At 38.2% G+C, this 25,510-nt stretch overlaps 1 protein-coding gene across 2 annotated transcripts in view; it reads right to left on the reverse strand.

Moving 5' to 3' along the window:
• Window positions 1–25,510, reverse strand: part of RMDN2 (regulator of microtubule dynamics 2) — a 47,951-nt gene that overhangs the window by 10,164 nt on the left and 12,277 nt on the right. Inside the window, exons 6-10 of one of the 2 annotated variants that reach the window (XM_061365869.1) lie at window positions 13,591–13,666; window positions 11,825–11,902; window positions 2,716–2,814; window positions 995–1,048; window positions 821–901 (exon numbers count right to left, since the gene is read on the reverse strand). In XM_061365869.1, coding sequence (XP_061221853.1) covers window positions 821–901; window positions 995–1,048; window positions 2,716–2,814; window positions 11,825–11,902; window positions 13,591–13,666 — 388 coding nt within the window. The remainder of the gene's footprint in view (window positions 1–820; window positions 902–994; window positions 1,049–2,715; window positions 2,815–11,824; window positions 11,903–13,590; window positions 13,667–25,510) is intronic. The other variant, XM_061365868.1, reaches the window with a different exon arrangement.

Below are 25,510 nucleotides of genomic sequence, written 5' to 3' on the forward strand. Positions count from 1 at the left end.
TCGTCTCTGGAATCACCTTTCACTCTCCCTACCACATCTGCTGTGCTCAAAGGGGGTCCCTTAGGCTGACAAAGCTCAGGTTTGAACTTGTCACGCTGTAGGACGGTAAGACATTTCCAGTCATAGGTCAGTAATTATGGAACTTGCTTCTACATGAGATCAGAGTGAACCTTCTTGCCATGACTTGGTTTATATTTGAGAAATTAAATCACTTAAAATTTCTCAAGTATTTGCAGAAATTTTGTGTCCACATACTAAAAATACTCTAAAGGGCCTAAAAAGGAATCTAATAATCTCTTAGAATAAACTAGGTTCCAGCAAATGTAACTGGAAGAACTGTGCCTCCTTAGCTTCACTGTGGGTGAAGATAAAGGCAATCTTAACTATCTCTGCTGCAGCTAACACACTGCCCTGGAGGCCTTGACAAGAATCACACACCAGAGGCTTTAGGAGCAGAGACAGAGATTGTGCGACAAAATCTGGAATGCTTTCAACTAAGAAAAAGTAGGTCTAGGGCAAAATTTCAGTACAGCTAGAGTGACACACTCAACCGCTTATGCTTAAGATAGTCTAATGAAATGGGTTGAATTACAAAGACTGCAATTCAATTGCTGACACAGACAAGTCCTTGACAGTTCCCCAAGATTTTTTTTAAAGCTGTTGATACAGACAACTGTAAAAGAGCCAACAGAGAGTGGAGGAAAAAGGAAGGTTCTGTGTTTAGAAGAAAAATTGAAATGTTATTACTGACAGTGCAATAATGGGTGCCAGAGACAAGACAGCGGTCACAAGAGAACAAGTTATCACTCTCAGAACTCACCTCATTAGTAACTGAAAGAATTGACAGTGCAGAATCACAGTACTTCAGTGCAGTGTTTTTCTGGCCAAGATCTTTATAGCACTGAGAATAAAACACACCACATTTTGTTTCCAATCAGACCACTGTACAAATACCAGAGTCTACAAATCATAATTTTTAAAAGAACGTGCTTACCTTTGCCAAATACACATAATTGCATTTGGAATATCCCGGATGCATTTCTTCCGCCTAAATAATAAAAAACAGGAAAGAAAATAGACATAAAACTAGTGTGATGAGATTTATGTGGTCTGCGTACCACAGACATCAGACTGAATCATCCCTACTGTGTGCACTGCTGTTTAGCACTTAAAAAAATCCCAGGAAAACAAGAGAACTCCAAACTCAAACCCTAAACTAGGCACGAGGTGCTGATATTGAACACAAACAAATTCTGTTCTCCTTGCTCTCCACTCTCCCTATGTGCTTTGTAAAATCTCAGATCATTCCGTAGAATATCTATTGGATTAATTCACTTACACAGTGGGTTGTAAGACACTGCTCTCTCTAGATATTTATTTCCTTATATAAATATAGCAATCAACTATAGAAATAAACAAGCAACAACTATTCATGATTTGTGGAATGGGTTATGAACTGCATTCATCAACTGTATAGTTATTTTTCTCTCAAAGATCCGTATCTTCTAGCTCTAGGTTCATCTTTCTTTTTACATTACCATCTTCTGAAAAGTTCAGATTGTTAAAAAACTTCAAGATTGTCTTCCTTTTAAAACACATCAAGGATGTAGAAGCTTGAATGATGAGAATCTTAATTATCTAGTAACCAAGAAGCATCTTTAATCAACAAACAGCTTCTGAGAGAGGAAAAATTGTATCAGCGAAACTTATAGTAGCTGTAATCCTTTGACCAATGCTGCTTTCACCACAACTGCGTATTATCAGACAACTAAAAAAGAAACTCAAACAGCTGTCTTAGACATGAATTCATCTTTTGTTGCAGAAGATGACTTAAAACCACAGTTATTCTGCAGGCCACCACAAAATGGCCTGAAGCTAAAGGGAACACTTCCAATTATGTCTACCACCTCTGGAGTTTGACCTTAGAGATAAAAATCTCTTAAACTGGGAAGATGGTAACATAAAAATTCAGGAGATCATTCCGTCTTTAAATATACTAAAACCACAAAGAGTAAGTACTTTTGATAGTGAGTAAAGTATGCTTGTTCAATTCCTTTGAGAAACTGCCTGAAAGCAATTGCAACAGTGGAAGTTTATGCTTTGAATTCAGCCAAGTAAAAAAACTGTATTTTTCAGCTCCAGATTTAGAAATTATTCATATAAAAAACACTGAAAGATTTATTTTATTCATGTGGTGTTTTCTCATAACTGTGCATTGAAGTAGAATGGCCAGGAACACAGACCTATATGACAAGAGTTTTCTATTTCACTATAAAGGTAATGTCACCTCTCCAAATAAGAAAGGCTTCTACTGGAATTCAATGGAAAGAGCTTCAGTTCAGAAAAAGAGAAGTGTCACAATGTCAAAGTTTTTCTTGATTATCATTGGTTATTGCTATGGTTACTTTGTTTCAACAGCATATGTAACTCAGCTACATTCATCTCACATTAAGTCCAATAAATATTAATTGTGGCAAGTCATTGAAGAATTCCTTAAAATTAAAGAAAGAGAAGAAAGGTGCTAGCCACTCATCTGCAAACTAATTTTAAAACAGAAAAGAAAAAAATACTTTACTAGTACAGAGCTCTGTGGTATTTAGGAGAGCCCAGGATTTATAACTACTGAACATAATCTGTTGAAGCAGACATCTTGACAACAGTCACATACAGCAGCTGGTAAACAGTCACACAGGAAAACCTTTGGCTAGGACTTACCTTAAGGAAATTCTGCAATGCTTCTTCTACTGTTGATGTTGGTGGAGTCCCAAAGAGAGCAGCAGCTACTTTCTTTTCAATCCAAGACAACTGAGCTACCTATAAGAATAATATGTATATATATATTTATATTCGTTTGAGATGTATATATCAAAATATACATCTTTTGAGATGTATATCTCAAAAGTCTTTAGATTTGCTTCTCAGTTTTGGAATAAATATTGTCCTGTGCCACTGTACTACTTATACGACCTATTTTGCAAAAGAACCTGCAAAGGAATGTTTGGTATTGGCCATTTGCCAAAGCACAGTCTTTTAGATCTTTAGATTCTGTTAACAGGAAAATGTACATATTAAGAAATACATGACAAAACATCAGCATCATTCATTAATATGAGATTATTCCAATGCATAAAGCTTAAAGTACAGTTTAGGTTTCATAAGACCTTGAAATTTTTTAAAACCTAAGGCCAGAAATAGTGCTTTAAACCTGCTAAGGTTTTCATGAGACATTCAGTTTAGTATGACAGTCCACGTACTTAACTACTTTTCAACATTATGAAATGCTATTGCTACAGTCAAAATGTAAGTGCTTTTGGCTCTTGTATTAACAAGTTCATTTATTACACAGAAGCTAGTGACAACCACTATTAAGCTTCATATTTTCCTCTTCAAATCTGACAAACAACACTTGCCAAAGACCTCATTTCAGAAACATGGGCTGCTGTAAAAGAAGTGTAGGAAACTGTGATACTGCCACACAATATATATGACTTCTTCCCTTACATGTACTGACAACAGAAACTGCTCTGGTTACTGCCATAAGGAATTTGGCTCCCTCACCAAACCTGGTGAAACACACCTCACATCCCTAATGAAGGATGGAGCTGCTGTTTAAATGGGGAAGTGAAGCCACCCGCTTCATACACTTTACTACATCTGTAAAGGAAAGTTAGGACTTTATTCCTTCACATCAGTATTTAAACCACAGCACTGATGGCTCCTGTCACAGAGTAGAGCTGACTTTAAAAATGATAAAAACCAAGGGTCCATAGCAATTTATGGCCTGGTCTATGCAGAGGCAACACACAGAAGGGATACACACATGCAAAGAAAGAGAGCCTCTCATCAGAGAGCTGGAAGTGAAATATGAGTCACAGAGACAGCTCTTTTTCAGAGGAAACCGCAATTCAAATAACAGAGTTGAGCCTTGAACTCAAATCTGTCCTACTGCTGTAAAAATTAACGTGGCTTTGGATAGCTTTAGTTTATTTCCGCTTCATTCCCTGGCTTCCCAATCTTGTCAGGGCTGTTGCTGCTCTCCCCACCTTCTCCAGCTAAATGCAGCAATCCAGCAGATGTCAGTTAATTACGGTAAAATACAAGAATCCATCCACACATAACTATGCACAGCCATCAACCAGAATACTTCTCTTTTAAAGAGACATTAAGCTCTATGCATTTCTTGTTGCAAACTGCCCCAAAAATACCACTGCAATGAGTACAAATACAGGCCAGCATGCAACAGGAAAAGGCGTAGGACTGTTTTTTCCATCTGCCCCAAATGACTCTAGCTACATAAGACCAATATTGCTTGGAGACAGAAGGGATCCTGGTCAAGTCTTGCTGGTTGTTCAGCAGAGTCCAACGCCTTATTTGTTAAATGCCAAGAGTAAATCTTTCCCACAAAACCACTAAAAATTATATGCCAGAGAGAAACAATATTAAGGATGCTTCTCTCTCTCACACACACGTCCCACTGTTGAATTCCCTTCTAAGTGAATAAAATGTGGTTTACAAATGCTCTCCAACAATCCCACAATTCTTATTCATTGAAGCAACAAGATGTTTCCCCTCTCTGCACTGCAGTGCTTTCATACCGTGTTAAAAACTGCAGCACAGAATGCTGCACAGAAAGCATGCTGGTTAAAACTTCAAATTGTAGGTATGTATTTAATTCCCTCACACACTTAATTTCCCCAGCTGTTCTACAGTTTCTGAGGCATATTCCACAACAAATATAAAAAGGATTGTTGCAAAAGTATTGTTTTCTTCATGCCAATCTACTGCTGCAGGATTCTTTTGGAAAAGGAAGGGGATTTCTGTATTTCTAGGTTCATCACTTCAAGATAGAGGCAGCTTACAGATGAAGAGGGGAAGAAATAAAGGGAATGTATATGCACATACACTGCACAGATACAATTACCACACATGTGTCTGCTGTTATGCAATAGTGAGGAAACAAAATTGCAGTTTTTCCATGTGGAGTTACAATTACCTATTGAAAACAAAAGTTCTTCCTGGCAGTTGTTTTCTTTTCTTACAAGATTTAATCAGAACTGATTTACTGAGGTTTTAGTCATTATTTTGTCTGGCTTAGGTGCTGCTTTGCATTAGTCAAACTTAAAAGTGCAAACATATATGCACTTGGCCATTTTTATATTACAAATCCCACCAATCTAAAACGTTTAAACTTTAATGTTTAAAAATGAAATGCAACTATGCACAATACTGAGTTTTCTGTAAGCTGCGCTGTCTACAGCATTATACTTTGTGACTGTTACACAGATAGTCTGAGCTCCTGAATGTTTTCGGCAGTCAGCCTTACATACCACTGGCTTGAATTCATTGCAGCTAACTCTAGCCATCCATAAATGAAGTGCCTTGCTTATATGAGTTGTCCAGGTTCCTTGCATGGTCAATACAGTGAAAGGCAATCTCCCTTCACCTACATTAGTCTGGGATGAACACTCGTCTCTTTCTCTTCTTCCCTTCAACTACAAAAGGAGCATAGACAATTATACCTTGTGGATAGCTAAAGACAGACGAGGTGAATCCCATCACAACAGCTGAACCACACCCCACCTGAGTCAGTCTGCCACCTCCTATGACTGAGGTGGGACAAATGGAAAAGGCCTGTTTTATGCAAGACACAAAATTGTGTCCTGGAGCAACAATGATGAATAGGAAATTACACCCTTTGCCTAAACACACACAAGCACAGTCTGTAATTTGTAATAACTTTATTAGAGTATCTTACGCCACATCCACTGAAACGGACACATCATTTCTACTGTACCAACTAACTTTATTAACTTTATTAACTTGCTTCTGGGTGGAAGCAAGCACAGGCAACAGAAACCTTGGTGTAACATGCTCTAGTGTACTGTAAATTTGACTTCTGCAGTCAAGGTTGAAGTTAGCCTGGAGAAGAGAAGGCTGCATGGAGACCTCATAGCAGCCTTCCAGTATCTGAAGGGGGGCTGTAAGGATGTTCGGGAGGGACTCTATTAGGTGCTGTACTGACAGGACAAGGGGCAACAGGTTCAAACTTAAACAGGGGAATTTCAGATTGGATATAAGGAGGAAGTTTTTTACTGTTAAGGGTGGTGAGGCACTGGAAGGGGTTGCCCAAGGAAGTTGTGAATACTCCATCCCTGGTGGTGTTCAAGGCCTGGTTGGATGGAGTCTTGGGTGACATGATTTAGTGGGAGGAGTCCCTGCCCATGGCAGGGGCGTTGGAACTAGATGATCTTAAAGTCCTTTCCAACCCTAACTAGTCTATGATTCTAGGATTCTAAGGTTATTCCAAATAGTGCAAAGCGTATATGTAGCCCCATACAAAATCAAGAACCAGGAGACTGTAACTCTCATCAGCTTCACCAGAATCATAATTTCACTTCATGCAAGTTTCAAGAATGGTATAGGACAGCAGAAAATAATAAAAGCAGCTTCTCCAGCAAGTAATAGCTATAACAACAACAAAATTAAAGAATGAATACTGTCCATGCCCTAGAGATGATTTCCAAACCTAAAGTGAGTTTTGTTTTTTTAGGTCTCCCACGTCCTGACGTCAGTCCTCCCAGCAGCCAGAAAATTCACAAAAGCACTGCAAGGAACATTGTATTTCCATAGAATATCAGGTTATACTTATTGGGTCACAGGAGGAACATTGCTCCCCAGCTGCCATGGGGAGAGCTGGTCCCACTCTCTCAAGAGCAGGAAACCACGGTGTGAGGGACCTTCAACCAAGTCCTGAACTTTCCCTAGGGCTGGAGGGGAGGGAGTGACCATGACAGCCTGGCCTCTGCCAAGGAAAGGAGGCCACTCTTCAGTATCCCAATAAAGCAGACACTTGTCTCAAAGTTTCTCATATACGTTTGTCAAACAGCAAGCTCTCACCCATTTATTCTACTCAAATCTCTACTAGTACCAAAGATGGAAGAAAGCCACCCACAGAGTTAGCCTGCAGCTGACCATAAAGTTCATACCCAGCAAGCTCCGATCAGGCCTCTGATCCTCTGAAGACCAAGACAGAAAATATTGTTCTCCCCTAAGTACTGGGAAAAGGGATTTCCTAAAATCCCTTTCACTTCCTTAGCCTAGGATCAGCAAAAAATCACATATGAACCAAAACACTAGTTGGAATTTATTTTCCCATCTCCTCATCTTTTGATGAGATGTAAACCCTGCTCATTGATAGTCCTTTTAAAATCCCAGATTCTACTTGGATTGAAAATTCAGGCAATTCACTGACTTACGATCCCAAAGGATTTCCTCCTCCCATGTTTCCTTGTTAATAGCTCACTGAAGACAGAACACACGGTTGTCTTTCATAAAGGAAAATCATCCCATTGATCCAGCTTCAGTAAAATATTAACGGCATCTACTTAAATATCCCCAGAGAGTTTCTATTTCTTTTTCATTACAATATATTAATGTAAAATTATATTAAATAATTATGCAATGTTTTGACTTCTGGAACAGATTAAGTAACTGGACAGCAGTTTTCAAACACTGGCTTCCAACACAAATATTCTCTTTCTTGCCAGCTAAGGAACCAGGACAGTCTGCACAGGCATTTAGGCATTTAGACAACTTGAATTCCCAGGCCTTTTCACTTTCCAGTAAGGGGAGCAGACTTACAGAGCACACAGACAAAGGAACTGAGTCCATTTGTTCCCTGATGTACAAGGATTGGATAAACCAGTGATGCATCCAACACATGGCATGTAACCATCAAAAAGAAAATCCCAAGAAATCTAATTTTTAACATCCCACTAGCCTTTACCAGTGGCTCTGATCCAGATCCAGAAGTACACGCTAACTGTTCTGTGCCAGTCCTGTAGCAGCAAGTAGTCATAAGCCTTAACTAGATACATACTCCATTTTTTAAGTGTTCTAAGCATTAAAACACTAAAAAAGCCCACAAACACATAATTGTAAAGGATTATTAGATAACTGCACCCAAAACTCTAAGGAAAGAAAACTTATTCCTACAGACCATACACCCCACATCAACTGACTTCCAATAAATATTTCTTGCTGCTCTGAAGAACGAAGTAATTTTTACTTTCCCTCAACAAAGCTGAAACAGGAAAGGCTCTAAATACTGCACTTATTTTAAATTGCATGAACGAACCCAAGCACATATTTAAAATACTATGCCTTCCCTAAAAGCTATGGAATTAACAAGCCTGGTTTTGTCACACAAGGCCAAGCAGACAAAATTTCGTCCACTACCAAAGACATTTTAAATGGAAATTATTTTGCTGCCATTGCTTTTCTTTGGAATAGTAGCATTTCTTTTACACACTCAACACTGGTTTACTTTACTTACTAGATAAAGTATCTTCATTGTACTTATATGGTAGTATTCTTTTCCTAAAATTCTCACTAAAGCTACCCTGGAAAAAATCACCACTCAGCAGAAGCTCATATCAGCTCTGGAAAAAAGGAATATTAAAACAACACTTGTTAAGAGTTATCCATTAAAAGTGGTGTTCAGTTATGTTTGCTCAGTGCATAAATAAATGAAGGGTTTTTTCTCCCTTGTTACCTTTGCAAAACAAACCAGAAAACATTAGAATTGTATGTGGCTTCTTGCATACACAGGAAGTCTCACAGGCAAAATTGTGCCCATTGTGACATCTATGAAATGATTAGTGAAAATCTTGCCTACTTGATTGTGATTGCAGAAGTACTTTTTAACAAAGCTGAGGTGATACACACACCAGAACAGAATCTTCCTCATTTGTGTATCACCTGGCTTTATAATGGTAACAGAAATAAGAAACAGCAAAAATTGTGTTTTGGACAAGGTGAGAGATAATTCTGGATGTGCATTAAAGGCAAAGCCCCACTGATGCAAGGCAGTGAAAATGCAGCTCATCCTTCCTCCTGGAAGGTGCTAGGACACTTGGCATAAGCTTCAGATCTGGCCCAGCAAGAAAAACTGCTAAGAAAGAAACCTGGCATTACCATACCATTGCTCTTTGCAAAGGACCGTATTACACTAAGGGAAGGTGAGAAATGGCAGCCTCTGGCAAAATTTCTGGCAAAACTCCACAAATCAAAAGTTTTTACTAGTACAGCACACAGTCTCCTGATATAGGTTTCAGCCTTCAATAAATCTTCTCCATTTGTCCCCAGTATACTTTTAACTTTTAACCTAAGAGTCTGTTCAACTTCATTTGTGAAAATGAACTGGAACCTTGAGTTACAACACTTGAAGCATCCCCTTTTACACTATTTTATGCTTTACCTATTTTTTTCTTTCAGTTTGTGAGCCCAAAAAAGCAGCGCTAGAAGCTAGTAATAAGATCCCCCAACATTAAATGGGGAATGAATAGGAAATATCTGACTCTACTAGGAAGACTTAAGTACATCAGCTTTCCCCAAGGTGTTATCAAAGCCTGTAAAATATCAAATACTAGGTATCTTTTTTTAATTAATCTGTTTCAGTAAAAGAATATGTGACTAAAATTATACAATAACACCCCTGGAAGCAATACTTATGAAAGAACAAATATTGTGGCCAATTCTAACTTGACCCCAAAGTCAGCTAGACTAAATGTAAAAACTAACCTTCTTTCCTCAGTCATCCCTTTTTCTTCTTTAATTTCCTCACACTGGACAACACAGCCTTCCCAGACTCAACTGCAGCCAGACTAAACAGAAAAAACAGAGGGTCTAATTGGAGCATCATCACTCCATCTACAGGTACCAGTACAGAGAAGGAGTGATAAAGGAAGTTTTCAAGCACCCTATCATAACCCCATATAATGTATTTGGAACCAATGCCACAGCTGAGAGTCTACTTTTGGGGTAGTTACCACAGTATGAAACACCGCAGTCTACAGAACAGGACCAAGGAATCTGCCACATCTCCACAAGTTCCTACATGTACCTATATCACATGCACAGCCAAAACCTGTGTTAGAGGATCAGCAAAGAAACCTACTCATGCAGTCTGATAAAATGAATGAGGATATGATTCTATGCTCACTAACTTCACTGGGCTAGGATTAAGATCTAACTTCCCTAGTAGAGCCTCAAAACAAACATTGCCAAGTGATGGACTCATCCTGCTGCTGAAAGTGTGCAAAACACAGAAGTTATAACAAAATGTATCCAGTCCCATACTTTCATTTATTTGTACTATGCAAACTTGTTTTAAGTGCTTCAAGTTACATTTTGTCATGGCAGTCATAGAAGGCAAGAATTAAAAAAAAAAAGAAAATCAGAAACGAATACTTAAGTATTTCAGTGGCTACATCTGTTTAGGTGGATTGTTTCACTTAATAAAATGCAGGTCAGGTCATACCCTACAGCAAATGCTAACCTATGACTTTAATGTTTAGTAAGGAAGCCCTGCACAGACGTTACAAGTGTGAAACATGAGTTTGTAATGATAGAGGGCAACAAACTACATGCATTACTCAGTCAGGAAGTGGTGATCATCACTGAAATGAAACACAAGTTAAAAGCCAGTGCAACAAGAACAAAGCACGGTATACTGCGACTACATGTTAAGTTTCCAAAAGTTATAGCTCAAGTGAGAAATAAGCCATGAAAAACATCTGGGAGTATTTGACAAATATGGAAGCTGCATTCAGCTGTTGGACACAACACAGTATAAAACTGATTAAGGAATCACTAGCAAAAGAATTGCTCTTCAGAGGCGTAGCTAGCATACTCTAGGACAATCTTCAGCAACTCACTTTTGCATAGGTAATGCTGATAGTCAAGAATGCAATGCAATGAAAAGCAAAATTAAAAGCTCTTTGAAAAAGTTGGTGTCATTCCTTATTCAAATCAACTGAGAAAAAATGTAGCTGTTGAAAGTTCTTTGAACGTTAAATGTATGATCTGAAAAAACTGCTGAAAGATTACTTTGCATTAAGTCTTGTTGCAGATAAAGACAATGTCTACAATTTATCACAGCAAATCCTTCCCAGTCTGCAGGCACTTTGAAGTGACTGGCACTGAAAGCAGCTATAGGAAAAAGGCAGGGTTGGAAACCACTACACATTAGCAGTTGTTCTGAGAAACCTCCCAATGATCTTTTACAGCTTAGGCTATGCAAGAACATTTTATTCTGATGAAAGATTCCTCACAGGACTAGAGATGGACCAATAAGGACAGCCACCTGAACCATCAAAGGTGTGAGCTTAAGAATAATCCAACTCATATTACAAGCACCATTTTTCTAAAAATAATAATAAAATTAGTCCACAGCTAAATTTGTAAACCAATTACTTTATTTTTTCATATATAAACACTTATCACTATATCATTAATACAATTTTTAAAACACCTGCTGCATTCGCATAGTAAAAACTGTATCTCTTGAAAAATGTTTGGACAAATTAGAGGGATTTTTATGCATGCATCTTTGTTGTGACATTCTCCTGGAATTTACCAAGCCAATAGAGTATCCTTGCTGCCACAGACATAATCCCATGGCATGCAAGTGCCTTTAACTTCAGTTATGGATGGGGAATAAAGTTACTAAAAGGCTATGTTAGCAGAAAGTTTGTGGCAGAAAAAGAACTGAAATGAAGAAGTCACCCTTCCTCCATTCCAAATGTCAATTACTTTTCATTCATTCATTCAGATAAGAATTGAATACAACAATGAGGGACACACAAGCACAGCTTACTTGATGTAAGGAATGGTCAGCAGTTAACATCAGACATGTGGAAGTTAATTCAGGAAATGTTAATGTACTGCTTCCTTTAGCTCAAAATATCTACTTCAATAAATACCTACATTGTCTTAAGTCCCACTATTTCATTTCAAATATGTTAGATAAAATCCAACTTACTGAATAGCACCATCTTCCATTTAGGTAATATAAAAAAGGATCTTGAGGCTTAAGTTCAATTGCTTTGTCTAGATGTTCCTATTAGAAAGAAAATCAGAGTCACTTTCGATGTTTATGAGTGTGTTTACATTCTAGGAAGTTTGCTGCAAATTATATACAAATAAAAAAATCCTCTTTGCTGCGATTCCATTCTAACAACATAAAAAATATTTCAACCGGCAAACCCCTTCCTTGTGGAGGGAAACCACAAACAACATGATTTAGCAACTTTGCACACAATGCAAAAAGGCATGCTGTATTTACAACATGACTACACAGCTCTAAAGGTCAATCAAAGTACTCAAGAACTTTTGTCTTTAAAAGGCAACAACTTCCATTAAATTCACTTTATTTACAGTTAGTATTAATAAACTGTCACACACCAGATCAGTGAGAAAGCAATCACTCTCTTTGACAGATCTTACATGCCAGCACCCATCACTGAAACAGTCTCTTCCACCTTGGAATATGACTGCCCCAGTTAAATGGTACATGACACAGAAAATTGTTACTATAATGTGAAATTCAGAAAATAAAATAGTTCTGTTTACACTGAAACCATAACACATAGAAAGTATCTAATGAGGTGCTTCTTCCAAAGCCATTTTCATTAGATATTATGAGTATCTTCCTTTCTCTCGCTAATTTACTAAAGAAAGCTCTTATTGCTCAAGTTAGAAGAAAAAAATGAGTTACTTCAGCCCTAACTAGTATCTGCCTCACAAAATGAATTTTACTTCTAAAGTTTCATTCCCCACCCCCCAGTATCTGTTTTCCTAATTAAGCCAGTCACTAAAATATCTGAGTAATACAGATCTAAGAGCCTATTGTTTTATCATTTTGTTCACAAAATACCCAGATAGGAGCTATGTTTTCATGCCCCAAATCCTGAACATTTCAAAATTATTCATATGGATTTCAGTACTTCCTTGTGAAAAGGAAAACCTCCCTGAAAAGGCTACTGCTAACACTGCAGGCTGTTTTAAAATTCCTTCCTTAAACAACTGCAGCACTTGTGTTATTTGTCATTTTCCCTTCGTTATTCCCAGCTTGTCCCAGCTCAGGGCTTAGCTCTCTTGGCACAGCTCATGTATAATTAATGCTCTCTTGTAGGAAAGCTCCGTGACACTCCAAGCCCTAACACAGACATGATGTGATAGCGATACATCCCTGGCATTCCTTGGGAAGTGGAACACATCTGCTGCCTTTCACTGACATCCAGAAAGGGGGGGATGCTGGCTGGGAGGGCAAGGGATGGAAAGTGCCTAAGCAACAGCAAGGACAAGGAGTGGAGGGAGTAGCACATATAACACAAACTGATAACCCTAAAAAAGACAATTACCTTTGAAAAGAGAGTGTTAAAACAAACACTACTTTTTAAGGGTAGCACGAAGGATGATTGCAGAACTGTGTTAGCTCATCACTTAATACTTCATGGTTTTATTTTCTAACCACAATTGTTACTCCCTTTCCCTCCGCCCCCCTTTTGACTACAAAATTAAACAAAAAATCTTAATGCTGTTCCCAGAATCCTACCTGAATTCTTATATTTTGTAACCATATATTTGCATACATAAAGATATCTTTTTTATTTTAACATTGACACCAAAATAGACCTGTGAGGCTGAATTACTGTCTTGGAAAAATCTGTCTTTGACTATATAAGGAAATAATTTAAAGGAATAGCTTTAAAAAAAAAAAAAACAGAAAACCCTACAAAAACATACCTTAAAGAGATAACCATTCCTGATTTTGTTTTGTACACTTTCAAACTGAGACATATAGCCACACATAATTGCAAACCTGAGAGGGGAAAAGAAAAACATACACACATACTTTTCATGATTTAAATAAAGCTTTGAATCAAATTACAAAATATTTCAATACCTAATTCACAGATTAACACCTTTTTTCCATCTTGACGGCTAGACAGAAGTTTGGCATGAGTGGTACACAGTCAGGAGCAGACAAAAAACAAAACAAAACAAAACAATAATGGAAACAAGAAGAAATTTAAATGACACTATTTGGGCTGTTAGCAAACTGATAAAACAGGGATTACTCCTCCAAAATCTCTACCATTTAGTTCAGAGTACAACACTTGCAGCCTGGCTCCGCACTGACAGCAATTTAACTGCACAGGCTGTGCTCTGCAGTGCTATGCACTAGGAACGTGAACACCATCAGTGTGGTACCTCACCCAGAGAGACAAATCCTTGGGACATGCTTAGCAGTAAGCTGTGCAGACCTCAAAAATCATTCATAGTCATCTTCTACCCTTCTCAAGCACATTGGTGCATTTCTGCACCTTTAGCGTTCTTTTAATAACCTTAAAATTATTTAAAATCATACACTCACATTCTGCTCTAACAGGATTGCTACTGCTATTATTAGCCTCCCATTGCTAAAATTATTAACGTAATTACTATTGCTATAAATTTGGGACAGTGATGGGACACTGACAGTGATAAAAGAAATGAGATCATTTCTATTAAAAACTTGTATTTTTAAACAAATATAATTGAAAATACTTTCAGAGGTGCCTAACTATAAAGATTCAGATTTCTAAGCAAACGAATTGTCTTACTATCTGTTTTTTTCCTTAGCTTTTTCCTAATTACTTCAACCACTATAGTACCTACCATGTATAAGGAATCTCCTGCAGACATCAGTTGTGCTATTGTTTGACGTATTTTCATTGGTATTAAGAGAACTGCATTTTTGTACAAAACTAACAGAATCACCAAATAGCTATTTAAGCAGCATAAATTAATACAGGTTATTTCTATAAATTTTTCAGAATTTTGCTTTTGTATTAAAAAATTTATAATGCAATATCAATTGAATTGAAAAATCAATCCTAAAAGAGGGAAAGTAAGTTGAAGTCCAGAGGAAAACATGAATTGTACAAGAAACTTATCAAGATAGTTATGGTAACAGAAACTCAATCTGTATAGCACACATGGTTTTCAAGCATTACTAAACCCCATGTTTCTTCAATTTCTTTATGTAATGTAATTATTCAGGCTCCAGTGAATCCTCATTAAAATGTCACTGCTAATAGAACTAAAGAAACCATTTTACTGCTTACAGTTACAGCTGATGGTTTTAAGATAGAAATACTCGTGCTCCAGGTTGTGTTTTAAGTCAGTAAGTGTTCCCAGGTAATACATGCAAGTCAGCATAACAACAGCAGCTGAATCTGTAAAAACTCCAGACAGACTGTTAAACGCTGTAGAGCAGGATGCATGTTGTGACCAATGTGCACTGAACAAAATCTGGCTAATGGCACCACTACTCCTGACAGTTAAAGCTGCGGGGGGAGCACCTTTTGTGTGGGAATGAGCTGCAGCTGAGGGGAAAAGCAAGAGGTGGGGGTCAGGAAAGTTCAGGTATTTAGAAAGAGGGGGAAGGTACTGAAAACTTTATTAGGCTTAAGTAACTCATGCAACATTTCCCTTATTCCCTTCACTCATTAAGTGCTAATCAGATAAACTCAGCATACCATAGCTAAACGGATTGCTGCTACAAAAGAAAACAATGAAAAGCGAACAAGCTAATCCAGCATCTTGCAGTATTTCCCTGTCTGTGCGTGACAAGAAAGAAGTCCTTAGTTTAAACTAGTTCAAAGAGAAACTTCTACTTACAGCTAAAATCTCCGGGGAGGGAAATCCCAATAAAACTTCCAACGCATGAAAACTAAGCTAACCTACCAGTTTCATTATTTTTTTTCAAGGAAAAAGTAAGAATGTCTTTCATGTCTTAGCATTTTTTTGTTGTTGGGGGGGGGGCAGGTTGTTGGATTTTTTTGTGTGTGTTTGGTTTGTTGTTTTTTTTTTACTTCATACTTTTGAACTGGGCTAGGCAGGCACACAGCATAAATCAACTATTAATTTTTGGAGTTCTATGGCACTTCAGAGATTCATTCAATTTTTTTAAAAAGGGTGGGTTAGCTTGTGTTTTGGTTTGGGGTTGTTTTTTCTGGCACGTTGTTTTGTGTTTTGTTGTTGGGTTTTTTTCCTTTGTTTTATTCCCCCCAACCCCAACCCCCCCCCCAAAAAAAGACTTATCAGGCACTTTAAATAATTTTCAAAGACCTTAAAAACAAAGCAAACTTTATTTTCACTGATGCAAAGGGTAACATTAATCTTAGAATGGTTTGGATTGGAAGGGACCTTAAAGCTCACCCAGTTGCAACCCCTCTGCCACAGGCAGGACACCTTCCACTAGATCAGGTTGTGCCAAGCCCCTTCCAACCTGGCCTTGAACACTGCCAGGGATGGGACAACCACAGCTGCTTTGGGCAACCTTGCCAGCGCCTCAGCACCCTCACAGAGAAGCAAACGCTCAGAGAAAACGAGGCCGGCGCTAACTGCAAATACTAGCTGTTGTCTGGTTCAACCCCGACACCCGTTCCGAGGCTCCCGGCTCAGGTCTCCGCGAGCGCCGCCGCTGTGCTGCGCCGGGCATCCTCATGCTTCCCGCTCCGTTGTCACCTGCCCCACCTCGTGGTGACACAGGAACACGGCAGGCAGCCACAGCACACGGCCCTCTCGCAGCTCGGCTACATCCTCACCTTGTGCCCTACTGTAAAAATTGGGGGCTGTGAATTAAAAGATAATCACACAATAACGTTCAAATTCCCCGTGAAACTGATATACTGTGCATATCCCTTGTTAGAGCAATGGATTCTGTTTTTTCTCACCACCACTGCTTGCCTTACGCCCTTCGAACAGCAAGATTAAAATACCACTTACAGTACCCACACAGAGAAAATAAAGAAAAAAATATACCAACTAAGTGCTGCAAGGAAGTGGCATAGCTGGTGAGCCAGTGGTACTCCTGGGTAATGTGAAAAACCAGCTGCAGACATGTTCATCTAAATAAACATAACGATCATAACCTCATTAGACAGGCACAGTATTTCTGTTAACATTAAAAAAGGTATTTAGGGTGTAAGGAAAGTTACTGAAAACAGTGTAGAAGCATATAGATTAATCATCCACAATTAATATTCCTTTTCTAAGCACAAACACAACCAAACTAACTCTAATAAAGTCAGTACCACATCCCTTTGCTGCTAACAGTATCACTGAAACTCAGACTCACAAGAAACTGTAGTTGACAGAGGTGGATGCAGAGTGCCTATGTAGCCCTCACACAGAGGGATCCAAATCAAGATGAATTAACAATTTCTCTTCTAGTGTTCCAGAACTGCTATACATATTCAGACAAGGTAAAACTGCAAGGGACATACCTTGCCTGATGCAAAAGGCAGAACAGTAGGTTGATCCAGTGAGTTTTATTAAGCATGTTTGCAGGCAACCTGAATTTTAGTACAAAAAATGCAGGAGATGCTACCAGCACTTAGAGTCTGGCAACCAGAGTTTATTCCATACGAGAGGAAAGATTTAAAAGTTTCAAATAAAGATTGAGCCACATTAGGAAACTCAAATACAACAAGTTTTACCTTTTCCCTAATAAAGTTCATAGGCCCAAAATCAGAAATAACATGCATCTTCTCAGGCTTGTTCCTCCCTCTTCTACATCCCCTTCCATGTATCCCAACTCCAGAAACCCCTCTTATTTCATGTAGACTTTGGAAATGTGTAGGTACAGGGCTTACACTTGGAATTCTAGGTCTCTTTCTCTTCTAGCAGCCCATTATGGACGAGAAAGTTTTTCTTAATTGTAATTGCTACAGCTTTTGTGAATGGGAAGTTTGTGATATTTACTAAAACTAAATAATTAATATTTTTCATACCTCTTTCACTCTCTCCTCTTCACCCAAGACACATCTGACATACAAGGCAGTCTGAGTAAAGGCTAATGTGTGGGTAGCACACAAGAGGTTCAGTGAAAAAAAGTTCATTCCCATTCCAGTTCTAAATGTGTTCCTTCATCTCCCCATCTCTGCACAGCTCAGAGTCCTGCGCATCCCACCTTATTTCTTAGCCAATGACTCTCTCCCTTACCAGTTTAACACACGAATTTTGGCAGTCTGTAATGGAGCCAGACCTTTAGGCTTTCTTTTTAACCTGACTTCACGTGATACCAATTGCCACATAAGCAGATTTTGCAACTTCTGTGAAAATTTATGATCCCTGTTGCATTACCCTTCGAGAGATCACAGTTTTCAAATTGTATCATTTTTCTACCATGGTCTTTAATCTATAAAAATGCATCTGATACTAAATTTCCATGGAAAAAATAAGGCATTAGTTTGCTAGAATTTTCTTCGTGCTGGTGAGGGTATGGAAGCAGTGGCTAAGAATGTGAAAGACTGCCAACATATAAAGTAAAATGTGCATAGGTGCAAAGTGAAGTCTTTAGGTGGGGTTTTGTTCATGATTTTTGGAAATTTTTTGCTTGGATTTTATTTTCTTTCTTTTTTCTTCTTGGAATACAACTGAGTCTACACTGTAGAAACTGGCAGAAATACGGTTTTTATATTAAAAATTCACCAGAGCACTGAAGCTGACCTCCAGGCAAACATCAGATGTAGCACACACTGGTACAGGTGATGCTTGCAAAAATATGGGAACAATTCCATGCACTAGTTTAAAAAAAAAGACATCTCAGAATTGTCTCAATAACTTATTGCAACATATACAATATACCATGCGAAGGAAAAATGCTGCTGTTCATGCACATCCACAGAAGTTCACCAGCAGAACATGTGGATGCCACATTCTGCATTTCTGTGGAACCTGCAACTGTGTTAAATTTCTGAGTTCCAGAAATTTAACTTTTATTTTTATAAGACATCTTTAGTGCAAATACAATCCTGAAGAAATTAGCAGAACACAGTCTTCACAAATGCGGAAACAGAGTGAAACAACAGCTTTCAGGGAAAGTAACACAACAGTTGCTGTTGATGAAAAAGCAATAGGGGTCTCTAAGTTGCCAGCATTGTTTCCTCTGTGACCATTCTGGCAAAAAGCTTGCAGCAGAAAGATCTTTCCACATATCAAACCTATCTCCTTTTGAATGCTGCAGCATTTCACCGATGTACTGCTACTTCAAGAACCTTTTTCTAGAGGATGCATCATACTCCTCCTCACAGGCTGGACTACAGATCTGAGCCCAGTCCCTGGTGAAGGGCTACTTCCATGCAAGTGCCAATGTCTGCTATCTCCCTTTGGTTGGGAGGGGGACACACCAAGAAGAAAGATCAGCAGATGGAAAACTTGGAGAAGGGACCTCAAGTACCCTGAGGCATTGCAACAACATTTCTGAACTGAAGTATTCCACTGAGCTCCTCCATGGAAAAACACCACAAAAACAAAACAAAACTATCCAAACCCCTACTAGATTGTGATTAAGCGACTTTTAACACATATAATCATTAATCCCAGCAACTGCACAGCCCTAATGCATGACCTTCCACCATTCTGTCATTTAAACGGCCTAACCAGAAATACACAGAAGCAATGCATCCCTCTGATCCACTTACTAGAGAACAAGTTACAGCTTTTCAGAAATGGCTTCTGAATTTGCCCTTCTGTATTAAAAATTTTGAATTATTCTTGTAAGTAATTTAAAGCTTATTAAGATCAAGCATAATTAACAACACATTGCTGTAAACTTTTTTGGTCCCCCCATGAATCAAATACAGGGCAAATAACTACTAACCTGAAACTTTGTTATATCAAGTTTTGACTGAAAGTATTTTTGCACAAGGTATCAACTCCTGAAAAATAAGACTGCATGATAGAAACAGATGCTTGTGGCTTGTAAGTTTTCTCTCTTTTCTAAATCTAATTAAGGGATCATAAGAGCAGAAGGTTACAAGTATTTAGTTAGAAAACCGAATTTAAAAATTGTCAGTAGTATGATAATATCCTACAACATAATCTACAATTTTAAAGAGTTTTCTTTCACTAGAGACTTACTCTTATGCCATTGTGCCCTACAAATCTGACAAATCATGTATTCTAACTCTGTCACTGAGATTACGTGATGTTCGCTTTTTGTGGGAAGCTTGTAAAATCCCTTTGCATGTACATGCCACCTAATAGGAAAGTTAAGAACTATGTTTTTTCTGTTTCTGCAAAATAACCAATTTATACAGATTTAAGAACTTTATCATGCAGGGTAGTAATCTCTTAAAGTTAATCCGTTGCTTGAATTCTAGGAGAATCTTAATCCCAGTTGGGACAAAACAGTAGTAGACTTTCTTCGCAACCATCTTCTAAGCAATTCTTTATTCTATTCTGAATGAGTTTACAATCTTTTGTTCACAAGACACACAATTTAAAAGTTTCTACATTTCTGAATACTTTCTTTGTGCAGAAACACAATTTCTACACTTCTGTATACTTCGTATCTCTCAAGTAATATAAAACACCTTCTGGCTAGGTACTCCACTGATACAGGCAAGCTTCCCAGTATCTTTGCAAGCTCTAGACTTTCTCACTGAAATATATTCTACCTGGGACTATCACTCCTTTCATTTTTTTGTACACAGATTACAGCAGGTCCACTCAGAAGTTTAAGTCATATTAGCAAGTCAAAGATTCCCTAAGCATCAGTTCTAGCCCAGGCACAAGCTCAGCACAAAATTGTATGTGAACGTAAGGGTCAACATTTTGAATCAGTCCTGGAACAAATCTCTACAACAACAGCTAATATGATTTCTATCATTTTATCATTCTCCATGTTTTGGCTTACTAATACAGGTCAGTCAAAACACCCAAGTAAGTGGTAATTATTCAATGAAGCCAATTCATTCTAAACTGTTCCCTCTCTGTAAGAGACTTGTCAGCTCTGTAACTCACTTAAATGGACAACCCTCAGCATGTGAAACTTATTTCTGCACTTCTGTGTAACCCACATACACACAGCAGAGAAGACTCTTGGAGCAGCTGTGGTTCAGGGGGGTCATCACTTAAAATTAATAGGTTTTCACTTGATAACTTCAATCTAAATAAGACACATGCTGTTGTTGTTCAAGGCCAGGTTGGATGGGACTTTCAGCAACCTGATCTAGTGGAAGGTGTCCCTGCCTGTGGCAGAGGGTTTGGAACTGGATGATCTCTAAGGTCCCTTCCAACCCAAACCATTCTATAATCCTATACGAATCATATCAGCAGATAGATTCTATAGAGTAACCCAAACTTAATGGCAGCACTAAATTTGCTTTTGGCAAACAAACCAAAGCTCAGTGTAAAGAATGATCTTTCTAAGTAAATGTCATGAACACTGGCCACATCTAGTAACCTTTCTATTCTTTGCAAATCTGTAAAAATAATTTAAATGTGATTGTTTAGTTTTAAATAAAAGTACTATTAACACAGCTCTACATTTTGTACTTTCTGTAATTGTAAAGTGGTGCCGTCCAAAGCAACTATAGCACCAAATTCTTCGCATAGCACTTCCAATTAAAATTTGGATGACAAAGATGTGTGGATTCACAGCTGTCATTTGGGAATCACTGACCCACAGAACGATTCTGTCTGAGGCTTGGGAAAAACAAGAAAACCTGCAACTGTCTGGCACTAAGTTTTGCATGCGAGTTCCTTTACAACTTGAAAAATTGACACCAGCTGAACAAAGGAACAACTCACTTTGGTTATCTATTCTGCCTCTCTTTAGGGTGGTCATAGAAATAATAAAAGGTTACAGCTATGTTTTTCCTTTCTAGTGTTTCCATTTTCTCCAGTTTTTGAGAGGTCACCATTCAAAAAAGCTGAAGGTTTTTTGATCTGATTGGCAACTACATATTAAGTATGAGTACATCTTCATAAACCTGGATTCAGACAAGAAAACTATTCACAGCTGCACAAGTTTATTACCAAAACAGACTGACTACTTCAAGATATTTTGCTCTGTTCTTTCTGCATATATTTTGACAAATTTGAGGATGAATATTGGTTACTTGTCAGTATTCAGACTGGTAAGCTGGCCGGCTTTATTGTTGATATATTTTATAATACAGGTTTACAAAAAAAACATCATCAATCTACTAAGAAGATACATGGCAATTTTTTTGTTCTTAACTAAAGTATATATGAAAAGTAAAGTGAGAGAGCTGAATGCTGGGCATACATTAGCAAGGGTTTGCTCATGAGAGCATTCCATGAAATTCTCCTGGTGAAGACAGAAGTTGCATCCTATTTCCCAGGCAGCTTACAGCAGTTTCATAAAGCAGGAAGAACGCTGCTCTGGAAAAGGGATGTTTTTGCCAATATAACTCATCCACACTAAGGCTTTACTGGAACAGTTATGTCAGTCAGGGTGTATGATAAACAGAACTTTCAAGCAGCAGGGATAAGCTTCCAAAAGAAACTTTCAGAGGTCTATAGCCTTAAATCCTTGTTTGACACGCATGGCGTGCACTTATAATGAAGAAAACAAATCCATTAAAAAGGGCCATGTTCTAAAATATTCTATAGAAGAATTAAGAGACAATATTAAAAAACATAGCAGCCAGCAAATGACCCTTTTTGATGCAGAGGAAAGGCAGGAATTAATTTTAAAGACCAATTCAGCTCCAGTGAGGTGTTCCCTACTAACATAAAAATTCATAAGTAATTGAGCCTAAAAGTGAAAATAAGAGCATATGGCTAAGCTGTGGATATTGGATGGGTATTAAAGATGTATCCATATATCTACAGATATCTATCTCAGAACTGGATGGCATATTTAAAGATATATATATCAAAAATGCTAAATACAAATGAAATTGCAACTTTCAAGAGACATATGAAGCAATAAGAAGAGGCTGTATAAATAAAGCAGAAGGAAAAGAAACATAAATGAAAGTACAGAGCAATTAGCAGTGAGCAAATCATGACAAAAGCTGAAACCAACAAGGCTGAATTCAATTTCTTCTTTGTTTATATTGTCTCTACCCCCCCAAGGGTTAAGCGTAAGTAGAGAGCAAGGAACAGGACCAGGAAAAGAACAGGCATATCATTTAATCCTCACTCATTCAGCAAGCTATAATATATTTAACAGCTTAAGAGAACATTAGAAGTAATGTATTAGGGGACAATATAGAGAGCAGCTATACCAAACATGAGTTAAAACCTCAGTTGTGCTGTTAGGAAATACCAAAACCCCTCAGAAATAAGAAAGTGACGGTTAGAAAGAAACCAACCAAAGCTTTCCTTAGTCAAGGTCAGAAAGCCAGTTTCCTCACCAGTAACTGAAAGCCAATGAGATAACCTTGTGCGAAAAATGAGAAAACTGTCTAAAAAAAACAGATGGGTTTATCTTAGGCTAAGATTATTTACCTTATACAGCCTATTAACGTGTTATGTTAGCAGTGAGATGAAGAGGAGGGATGTTGGTCTGAGGCAGGATTGCTTTCATACTGAGCTTCCATTCAATCTGAGCTTCTCATCTATGCATCTGACCTCCTATTACAGTCAGTGGAGACACTATTCAATTCACAGTATCCCTGCCTACTGATGCCTACTGGCATTGGAGATAGGCCAGGGCTTTCCACGACTTCCAGTTGCTGGCCTGGAAGGGTACAAACGCCCAAAGGTCCTGTGTGATATCTGCCATGCGAAACAAACATCCTGGCACTTCAAATGGTACATATTGCCTATCTACTCTCCATTCCCTGAAAGCGGAGGACAAGTCCCTCGCTCACACATACAATGGAGACACTACATTTAGGTGTCAGTCTGCAACTGGGTACTGCCCTTCAACTCTGATCTTGGGTAAAACTGGTATTTCATTCTTCTGTAAGTGACTGCCTGCTTGTGATCCTAGTATTTTATTATAAATATTTATAATGTTTTTCTTTTAAGTTTTGTTTTCTCTCTCACTGTCCTTGCACACTATGTATTTCATATTATTTTCACGTATTATTTCTTCATGCCTTAATTGTATTGCACTGTTTGCTGTTCACAAACAGAAATGTTGTGCAATACCTACTTATGAGGTTTGGCTGTTTGTGCACAACTTAGTACAGGTTCTACAGGGAACATTCACTGAAATCTTCTTTGCTGTTCATGGGGATCAACATATAAAATAGAGTTCAGGAGGATAAATTTGCATTAGCCAGGCTCAAACAATCCAGATCTGACATACAGCTGACTACCAAGATGTAGAAAATGGATAATGCAGAAAGCCTCAGCAGAAACGAAAAAGGCAAACATGACTGCTATCTACAAAAAAAGGAAAGGAAAGGACAGGGGTTACAGACAAGCCAGCCTAACCATTCCAGGGTAAATTATTCTGTTAAGTGCAGAAGCATACAAAAGAGTTAACATAAGTCTGTGGAAACAAACAGCACCAAACAAAAATATTTTTCTTCTCTGACAACATGAACAAGCCTGGAATATTAGAGGAATGCAACAAATGGGGTATAGCTTGACATTTATGTGGTCTCTAACTCTGCTCTACCCAATGTGCTTCAAAATGTAACCATGGAAACACTGTTTAGATTAAATCACCTGTAGACATGGTTGCAGAACCAGGCTCCTGTGAATCTGAGCATCATTATATGTGTTCCACAAAGTCTTGTGCTGGGTCTGTTAGCTTCTAGTAATTACTTTAATGAAGTAAATGATTTCAAAATCCTACCTAACAACAAAACACTTCTAAAATAAAACTGCCATCTTGGAGATGATGCAAGCATTTACAAACCTAGATGACCTCAGTAAATGTTAGAAATAGTCTGCACTCAACATGAAACCAATGAAATGTGTATGAAGTACTCTACACCAAGGAAGAAAACAGAAATGCAGTTATAAAGCAAGTCAGTCTGGTTAACCAGCAGCACAGCAGAAAAGGATCCACTGGGACCATAAACTGAGCAACAGTTGGTGGGCTAGACAAAAAACATACAAATGTCTGGATCGTGGAAGTCCATTGTGCCCAGTATTCAAAGCCTCAGAGCAGCATAAACAGTATGGGGCATTACACTTGAGAAATCATGCATCAAGTAAGAAAGACTTCAGAAAAAAACAGACACGCAGATAAAATATTCAGAAAAAAAAAATTATACCAAGCTATTCAAATCTGTGGAGTCCATCTACAGTTAAAAAGCCACCAGTTAGTGGTGATAAAACCATCACGTTCACTTGCAGACCCAGGCAGAGTTTTCATCCCAGAAAAATGACTGTAAACCACGCAGAAATCCATTGCCTGTTATAAAAAGCAGTAGCTTACAAAACATAAGATTTTCCTCTTTAACCTCTCAAACAGGCTTTCCTGAGCTAACCTCTGGAACACATCTCCTTACACTCATAATTCTTCCTTTGCTAGATGTGCCTGCCAGTACAGGATCTTGCATCTGAAGTCCAGCAGACCACCTACATCTCCCTAAACAACATGTAATGTTTTATCACTGTAGTTTCTGCCAGTGAAATATTTACGCTAGGAGATTTTGTCAGTCTCATGGGCTGGAAAGGAGGGACAGGACCTGTGCTTGCATATGCTTTTGCGGTTGTTTATACATAGCTTTAGCTGAAAGGGGTACACCAGCATTACCATGAAGAAGTGAGCTTGGCTGTGGTCAGTCAAACAGCAGACATGGCTGTAAACTGCTTTCAGTAAGTGCTCAAGCTATGGGGTTCAAATCACCTTACACTCAGTAGTGACACTCAGGTGCTCCTCTTCTTTGGTTCTGCTGGCAGAGGGCAACCTCCAGCAGACAGGAATTAACAGCTGGGGAAGGCCAAAAGA

Source organism: Neopsephotus bourkii, unplaced genomic scaffold, assembly GCF_033783945.1.
Source record: "Neopsephotus bourkii isolate Nb327-2 ecotype Australia unplaced genomic scaffold, CSIRO-AGI_Nbou_v1 NB_1292, whole genome shotgun sequence".
Classification (NCBI taxonomy): domain Eukaryota; kingdom Metazoa; phylum Chordata; class Aves; order Psittaciformes; family Psittacidae; genus Neopsephotus; species Neopsephotus bourkii.